The sequence below is a fragment of the Abrus precatorius genome, unplaced genomic scaffold (genome assembly GCF_003935025.1).
Source record: "Abrus precatorius isolate BTA unplaced genomic scaffold, Abrus_2018 Scaffold9, whole genome shotgun sequence".
Lineage (NCBI taxonomy): Eukaryota > Viridiplantae > Streptophyta > Magnoliopsida > Fabales > Fabaceae > Abrus > Abrus precatorius.
Genome location: NW_020874439.1, coordinates 5,577,283 through 5,586,216, shown reverse-complemented (window position 1 = coordinate 5,586,216; position 8,934 = coordinate 5,577,283). Strand labels below are relative to the sequence as shown.

At 32.3% G+C, this 8,934-nt stretch overlaps 2 protein-coding genes and 1 non-coding gene across 3 annotated transcripts; 2 read left to right on the top strand and 1 right to left on the bottom strand.

Moving 5' to 3' along the window:
• Window positions 1-4,464: 4,464 nt before the first annotated feature.
• On the bottom strand, window positions 4,465-4,571 carry LOC113851752. The gene has a single exon (XR_003502318.1). It is a non-coding gene; the product is annotated as a small nucleolar RNA R71 (small nucleolar RNA).
• A 669-nt stretch (window positions 4,572-5,240) lies between these two features.
• Window positions 5,241-6,191, top strand: LOC113850650. The gene is made up of 2 exons (XM_027481223.1): window positions 5,241-5,823; window positions 5,911-6,191. Exons 1-2 carry the CDS (start codon window positions 5,241-5,243, stop codon window positions 6,189-6,191), a joined length of 864 nt encoding a protein of 287 aa, XP_027337024.1.
• Window positions 6,192-6,203: 12 nt separating this feature from the next.
• On the top strand, window positions 6,204-7,154 carry LOC113850649. The gene has a single exon (XM_027481222.1). It carries the CDS (start codon window positions 6,204-6,206, stop codon window positions 7,152-7,154), a length of 951 nt encoding a protein of 316 aa, XP_027337023.1.
• Window positions 7,155-8,934: the final 1,780 nt, after the last annotated feature.

The window sequence follows — 8,934 nt, the reverse complement described above, 5'->3', positions numbered from 1 at the left end:
TTATCATACTAACTTATACATCACATTTAAATAATGAATTAACATGTTCTTATTAAAATAATAATTAAATTAAATTTATAAAAATTATTAAATAATTTAAACATATAATTTATTCATAAATTTAAAGTCTTAAGCTACAAACAAGCAGCTTATAAATTACAAAGATAAAAGTTAATTAGTTCGTGAATATGTATCGCAACTTAGAATGCTTAAATTATAAGTACATCAATAATGTTTAATCGGATTAAATAAATTTGTGAATTATTTTATTATTAAATTTTAGGATAAATTTGTGGATTATTTTATTATTAACTTTTAGGATGAATGAAAGTGTTAAAAAAAAATGCATCAAGTTGTTTTTTAAATGTTAAATCTATTAAAAACATAAGAACCGATCTAACAAAATATTAAAAATCATATTTTTTTTGCGAAGTTCAGTTTAATTTTTATTTTATTTTTTTGGTTAAATTTCAACTAAATTAAGATAAATCAAACTTATAATATATATTTATATTTTAGAAATTTAAGAAAGAGAAAATGTTGTCTTAGAAATTTTCATTATCTTAAAAGATAATTTTGAAATGGACTTCTGTGGTAATTTGATACTAGGTTTGTCTCCAAAGTTTATATTCGTAGCTGGACTTCTGCACTCAAGACTAGCAGTAGTGAGTCTTTACAAACATGCAGTACCAATAATAATAAAATTATAAGAAAAATAAATAAATAAAAAGGATTGAGCTTTAACATTCTGACAGTAGGAAGGTTATACGGTCTTTGGTTAATTGCAATAATACTAAAATGGTGTTTATTAAAATAGCGGTCAATTTTAGAGAGAGTAATATATCCCGTTTCTAAATTAACTTTTATAATTTTTCTAATATCTTAAAAATTAAAAAATATTTATATTTATTCTAAATAAATTATTAATTATATTATCCATTAATATAAACTTGTAATAATTATTTTGCATATGAAAAAATACATAATAGTTACTTACTAAAATATAATCCTTAAAAATTATTTAACATTAATACAATGTTAACCTGTTGTTTTGTTTATCAATACCCATTTTTACATGACAAAATCTTAAAACTCCCGTAAATAAAGTTCACAAGTAAAAAAAAAAATAAAAGAAATTAAAGTTTTTTATTTACCAAAACGGTTCATTCTACTAGTTAACTTGTAAATTTATTAACAAAATAGTATAAGTTATATATAGAATATATGACCCGCCTTTAAATATGACTATCAATATAAATATTTTTAAAAAATAAAAAAAAATTAGTATAAGAAATTTATAATTTTTATATTAATCAATCATATACAATATATGGCTCATTTTTTAAAATAAATAAATAAAATTATACATTATACATTATACATATACATATATATATATATAGCTAAACATCAACATTTTATCAAAAATAAATTTAGAGTACAGGAGTATTCTAACCTATTATAATTTTAAAGAAAATTAATAATACATGTTAATTGGTCATTAATCCAATTTACATGTACAATTGATCTTCTCAAAAGTCACTTATAAAAATGATACTCAATAGAATCTAACATTTTACTAACATTTAACACATTATTATTTAAGGGAATATTATTGTTGAAGTCAATTTGTCCATACTACCGCAAATCATATCATTACAACTCTCATCTACAACATCTTTATTTTATTAAATATAATAAAGAAATAGTTTGTAGTTAAGAAGGAAGAAATAAAATTAAATCTATTTACTAGCCAAAATAATATGTAGAATTATAAAGCAATTTACTTATTTTACTCAAATTTATAAAAACTTAAATACAAAGTAATAAAAAAATTAAATAAATTTAAGAAAAGGAATTGACATAACATCAATATATACATTTTAACATTAGCAAAATTTATATTAAAATACATTAGGACTCATTTACAATATTTACAAAATACAAAATACAACAAGTCCTAGTGAGTAGTCTATCTACCAAAAAAATTAAAAGAAAATATTAGTCATCCCCATGTCATCCTCTATCATCGCGATATCGTCAGAATTGAGATCATCATCTGATCTGAGATATAGATTGCCTGAATCTGCAGTAACCTCTATACCAGTAATTAGTTCAAAAGTCCATCAAGATTCAAGATGACCTTCCAAGGTGATCGTGATCAGGATATGTAAACAGGTAGGTTACAACTGCAGGAGTTCTAACTATACCATGATAAAGGTACATACATAAGGTATAGTGGATTCTATTGTTCGTAGAAAAATCAAAAGGAACATTATAAGATAGTTCCATCTCTAACATAATAGTGTTACGAGATACATCATCAATATGTAAGGTTAACTTAAAATAATAAAACCTATAGTATTCATTAAATACATAGTTCAACCTACATTGTACAAAACTATCTATGTGCCTAATGCTCTATTTAGGTGTTGTCATATTGATCCCTGAAATATTTATATAAGGATGAGTCTCTATTATTATTACCAAGCATGCATATATAATTAAATCAACGATACAAATAAGAAAATACTACAAATCATTATATAACAAGATCATCAATTATTTAACTTATTCTATTTTATGTCTATTAATACTTAAAACTTTCATCTCACATTTTTCTTGCCCTTAGGATCTCTTGAGGTCTTCCTTAGCATAGATAGTTACTGGATAGTCGTAGCTATACAGATACAACGTGTGTCGACCCAGCCCCTTTTAGCAAAAGCATGGTCAATAATATCAGTTAGAAAATGAGTGAGACCCGTGGTGCTCCTACTCTCATTTGTTTTGTGCAATTCAAAAGAAGCATCCACCACCCTCATTTTTCCAATATTTCTTAGTCATCTCCATCTTCTAAACTTCCAGCGTACCTCTGAACTATCCATACTCATCCTTATCGTATTCCTTTCTCATTTTATTTCTCTTTCCATAATTCCTATCTCATCTCACTATTTGACTCTAGTTTATTAATACATCATACATCAATCAATCATTGCTGAGAGTAGGTCACCCTTCGACTCAGTCTATAACATACATGCATATACACTCAGAATAAGAACTATTACACATCATCAAAACCACACACATGTTTCAAATATAACAAAAACATGTTCTCATCTAGCATATACTCAAAATCAAACATTTTATCACAACATTTTCATGAACACAAACACACCACTTTTTTAGTAACAAGATAGAGCTCTCCTTACTTTAAAGACAAGTTTGTTGAAGAAAAATGAGAAAAGGATGGTTCACGAACCAAGGTAGTTCTACATCTTACATAAAAGAGTATTCTTTGAGTAAAGAGGAAACATAGAAGATAGAAATAAGAACAAGGAGTTTGAGCTTTGAGATACTCACTGATGATTCTGTAGAGTCAAAGTTTGAGCTCAGATTTGGTGTAGTTTCTGAGTTTTCAAAGATTTTCTCTATAATAGGGAAGAGAGAGTTTAGAGAAAATGATAAAGGAATGTGAGTTTTGAAATAAATGAAATTTTTATGCTATGAATCTCTTAAATACCCCTCAGCCTGGCACGTTCTTGCTTGAGCGAGGAATAGCTTGCTTTATCATTACTTGCTGCAATTCCTAGTGCACTTGCTAGTGTTTAGAATTATTACAAGTTTTTAGTGCCGTTGCCAAGGAATTTTGTATTTCAATATCATTAGTAACAGAAAAAATTGCTAGATTGAGTTCTTGTTTTCTTAATTTTTCTCTGTAGTTAGTATTACATTCAAGTTACTTGGTTCTATTTTTAATAGATAATTGTAGAATAGTAGTAGAAGAATTTTGGCATAATTCTGCAATTGTTAGATTTTAATTTTACATGTTGCTGCTGATAATTTTTCTACATAATCTTTGTTGTGAAAATCTGAATATTGAGTTATAGTTTAACTTTGTTAATTTTGATTTGTATATGCGAGGAAAAAACATAAATAAAGCTACTTTGGTATTCGATCCAGATATTGACCAAACACTAAGGAGGTTAAGAAGTGAAGCAAGATTTAAGCAAGTTCAAAGAGAGGAGCAAGAGAGTTTTATACCTACACCTCAACCAAATCAGATTCACAGACAAATAAAGATGGTAGAGCCGCAAACACTAAGAACCTTAGGGGATTATGCAGTTCCTAATCTCCAGGGATTCAGTTCTTCTATTCTGAGACCTACAATTCAGGCCAACCATTTTGAGATAAAACCTGCACTCTTTGAATTTGGTACAGCAGGACCAATTTGCTGGACACCATTCAGATGATCCAAATTTGCACATCTCCAATTTCTTGCAACCTTGTGACACAATCAAAATCAATAGGGTAAGTAAGGATGCAATCAGACTTAGATTATTCCCATTCTCATTGAGGGATAAAGCCAAATGCTGGCTTCAAGCCCAGCCACAAGGGAGTATATCAACATGGGCTGATTTGGTGAACAAGTTCCTAATCAAGTATTTTCCCTCTTTAAAAGCTGCAAAAATCAGAGGGGAGATTACATCTTTTGCTCAACAAGATGGAGAACCATTGTATGAGGCATGGGAAAGATACAAGGAGTTATTAAGGAAATGTCCTCATCACTACATACCTGAATGGATGCAGCTTGAAACATTTTACAATGGAATGACTGCAGCAACAAAAACAATGATAGATGCAGCAGCTTGTGGTTCATTGAGTTCAAAGACTTTGGAAGAAGCACAGCAAATCATAGAAATGATGGCATCTTCAATGTATCAAAATATGAATGAAAGACAAGTTTCAAGGAAAGAAGGATATAATGTAAAATCCATAGAAGCCATGTTTGCTCAAAATCAACTTCAGAATCAACAATTTTCTGAACAGTTTGCTGCCTTGACTCAACAAATAAGTAACATGTAGACTGGTGTGGTTCAAAATTCACAACTGAGTTGTGATTTCTATGGTAGCAACCATGTGAATGGAGCTTGTGATCCCACAGTTATAGAAAAACCTGATCAAGTCAACTATATGGGCAATTATCAAAGGCCACAACAACCATATCCACCTGGTTTCCAGCTAAATAACAATAGAGGACAGCAGTTTTTCAAGTGGAATCTACAAAATTCTAATGCAAGAGGAAATACAGCTACTGCACCTTTCCAAAGTGCAGCTCTCAAGTCCAGCAACAATATTTTCAAGGAAATTCTTCTGCACAAATTTAGAAAAACCAAGGGTATTCAAATTCAAGACCCTTGAGTGAGAAAGTGAATGGAATTGAAGAGACACTACTACAGTTTATGAAGGTGACAGAAACTAATTTTAAAAATAAAGAAAGTTCTATAAAGAAGCTAGAAACACAAATTGGGCAGTTAGCTGAGCAACTAGCCAATAGAGATGAAGGAAGGTTTCCTGGTAGCACAATAGTGAACTCAAAGGAGCAATGCCAAGCCATAACCATTAGAAGTGGAGCAGTGGTTTCCAGCCCAAGAAAGAAAAATGAAGTCACAAATTTAAATGAGGAAAATGAGCTAAAACAAGAAGATTTTGAAAGTGTAAAATACACTATGCTGAAGAGGGGAGAAGAAGAAAACTGCTGTAACAAGCAAGAAAAGAAGGGTAAGAAACAGAGATTTGAGCAGGCTTGCAAACCTATTAATGAAGAGCAGTACAAGAGATTACCTTTTCCAAAAAGAGTACAAGATCCTAGACAAGAAAAACAGTTTGAAAGGTTCATTGATGTGTTCAAGAAGCTCCAAATTAATATACCATTTGTAGAGGCATTAGAGCAAATGCCTTCATATGCAAAGTTTATGAAGGAGCTTTTGTCTAAAAAGAGGAAGCTGGACAAGGAAAAATTGGTACCACTCACTGAAGAGTGCAGTGCCATTTTGCAGAGAAAATTGCCTTAAAAGTTGAAGGATCCAGGGTCATTTAGCATACCCTGCTCTATTAGAAACTGCACAATAGGAAAAGCTCTTTGTGACTTGGGAGCTAGCATAAATTTAATGCCTTTAGCCATTATGAAAAAGCTGGAAATTAAAGAGGTAAAGCCAACAAGGATAACACTTCAACTAGCAGACGAATCTTATACATATCCTTATGGAGTAGTGGAAGACCTCTTAGTCAAGGTAGACAAGTTTATATTCCCTACAGATTTTGTTAAACTTGATATGGAGGTAGATGCGGATATCCCTCTCATATCAGGAAGGCCATTCTTAGCCACAGGGAGAGCCTTGATAGATGTTTAGAAAGGTGAATTGATGCTGAGAGTACAAGAGGAGAAAGTCATTTTTAATGTATTTGAAGCTATCAAACATCCAAGTGATGATATGAGCTGCATGAAGATTGATGTAATAGATGCTATGATACCACCTTCTTTGGAAAAAAATTATGAAAGTGCAGTCTTGGAAAGCACATTAGCTGCAGCAAAATGTAGTATTTATGAAGAGCAAGATGAGGAAGTGAAAGACTGCATTCTGCAATTAGATTCCTTTCCCTGTATGAACAATGAAATAAACCAACTTAAGGAAGAACTACATCAAGAAGAAGAGAAGAAAGATGAGTCAAAGGTGGAGCTCAAGCAATTACCCTCTCATTTGAGGTACGTGTTTCTTGAAGAGGGCCATAACAAACCTATAATAATAAACAGCAATCTGCAGAAAGACCAAGAAGAAAAGCTCTTGAGAGTGTTAAGAAAGCACAAATCTGCACTAGGATGGCAGATTTCAGATTTGAAAGGTATAGATCCCTTTTTCTGCATGCATATAATTTTATTTGAAGGGAATTGCAAGCCTGTTGTCCAACCTCAAAGAAGACTTAATCCAACTATGAAGGAGGTAGTGAGGCAAGAGGTGATGAAATTACTAGATGTAAAAGTTATTTATCCAATTTCAGATAGTTCATGGGTGAGTTTGGTTCATGTGGTGCCTAAGAAAGGAGGTATAACTGTTGTTCCAAATGAAAAAAATGAATTAATACCTACTAGGACAGTAACCGGATGGCGAATGTGCATAGATTATAGGAAGTTGAATGATGCATCAAGGAAAGATCATTTTCCTCTTCCATTTGCTGACCAAATGCTGGAGAGATTGGCTAGATTTGACTATTATTGTTTCTTAGATGGATATTCTGGTTACAACCAGATTGCAGTTGACCCAAGAGACCAAGAAAACACAACATTCACTTGTCCTTTTGGAGTTTTTGCATATTGAAGAATGTCATTTGGGCTGTGCAATGCTCCAGCTACATTCCAAAGGTGTATGCTGTCCATTTTTTCTGATATGATTGAAAGAATTATAGAGGTTTTTATGGATGACTTTTTGTATTTGGTAATTCTTTTGATCAATGTCTAGCTAATTTATCTCTTGTTTTGCAGCGTTGTCAAGACTCAAATCTTGTACTTAATTGGGAAAAGTGTCATTTTATGGTACAAGAAGGGATAGTCTTAGGACATAAGATTTCAGCAAGGGGAATGGAAGTGGATCCTGCAAAAGTAGAAGTAATTGAGAAGTTGCCTCCACCTGTAAATGTTAGAGGAATAAGAAGCTTTTTGGGACATGCTGGATTCTATCGCAAGTTCATTAAAGACTTCTCTAAAATTGCAAAGCCATTGAGTGAGTTGCTGAGTAAGGATGTAGAATTTGTTTTTGATGATAAGTGTTTAATAGCTTTTAACACTTTGAAAGAGAAATTAATTTTTGCACTTGTACTTGTTAAACCAGATTGGGAATTACTTTTTGAGCTGATGTGTGATGCTAGTGATGTAGTTATAGGAGCAGTTTTAGGCCAAGGAAAAGACAAGAAACTGCATGTTATTCATTATGCTAGTAGAGTTCTTAACCCTGCACAAATTAATTACACTACTACTGAAAAAGAACTCTTAGCTATAGTTTTTGCATTTGACAAGTTTCAATCTTATTTGATAAGGTCCAAGGTTATAGTTTACACTGACCATGCTGCTCTTAAGTATCTTTTGTTCAAGCAAGATGTCAAACCCAGATTATTAAGATGGATCTTACTTCTTCAAGAATTCGAGTTGGAGATCAAAGACAAGAAAGGGAAGGAGAATGGAGTTGCTGACCACTTGTCAAGATTACCACTTGAGGCAATACCATTTGAAGTGGAGCAAATAAAAGAAGAGTTTCCAGATGAGAGCTTATTCAAGAAGAGTTCCCAACCCTGGTTTGCTGATATGGCCAACTTTAAAGCTACACATCATGTTCCAAATTGGATAAGTTGGCAGCAGAGAAAGAAAATCTCCCATGACAGCAAATATTGTGTGTGGAAAGATCCATTACTATTCAAAATTGGAATAGATGGGCTGCTGAGAAGGTGTATACCAGAAGAAGAGCAGGAAGATGTTTTATGGCACTGTCATAGCTCATAATATGGAGGACATCATGGTAGTTCAAGGACAACAGCCAAGGTCCTGCAATCTGGTTTTTTCTGGCCAACTTTGTTCAAGGATGCCAAGAACTATGTGGAAAGATGTGATAGATGCCAGAGAATGAGAAATATTTTCAGGAAACATGAGATGCCACTGCAAAACATACTTGAGGTAGAGCTATTTGACATGTGGGGGATAGACTTCATAGGTCCTTTCCCTACTTCATTCTCGAATGAGTACATGCTAGTAGCAGTGGACTATGTGTCCAAATGGGTGGAAGCAATTCCTACCAGATCCAATGATGCAAGGACTATTATTTCATTCATCAAAAAGAATATTTTCTCAAGATTTGGAGTACCCAGAATTCTGATAAGTGATGGAGGAAGCCATTTCTGCAACAAATATCTAGAATCAGTCCTAGAGAAGTATGGAGTCAAGCATAGAATAGCTACACCCTACCACCCTCAAATGAGTGGCCAAATAGAGGTTTCAAATAGAGAAATAAAATAGATTTTGGAGAAGGTGGTAAGTAGTTCAAGGAAGGACTGGTCCAAGAAAGTGGATGATGCTTTGTAGGTATACAAGACAGCCTTCAAGACACCAAT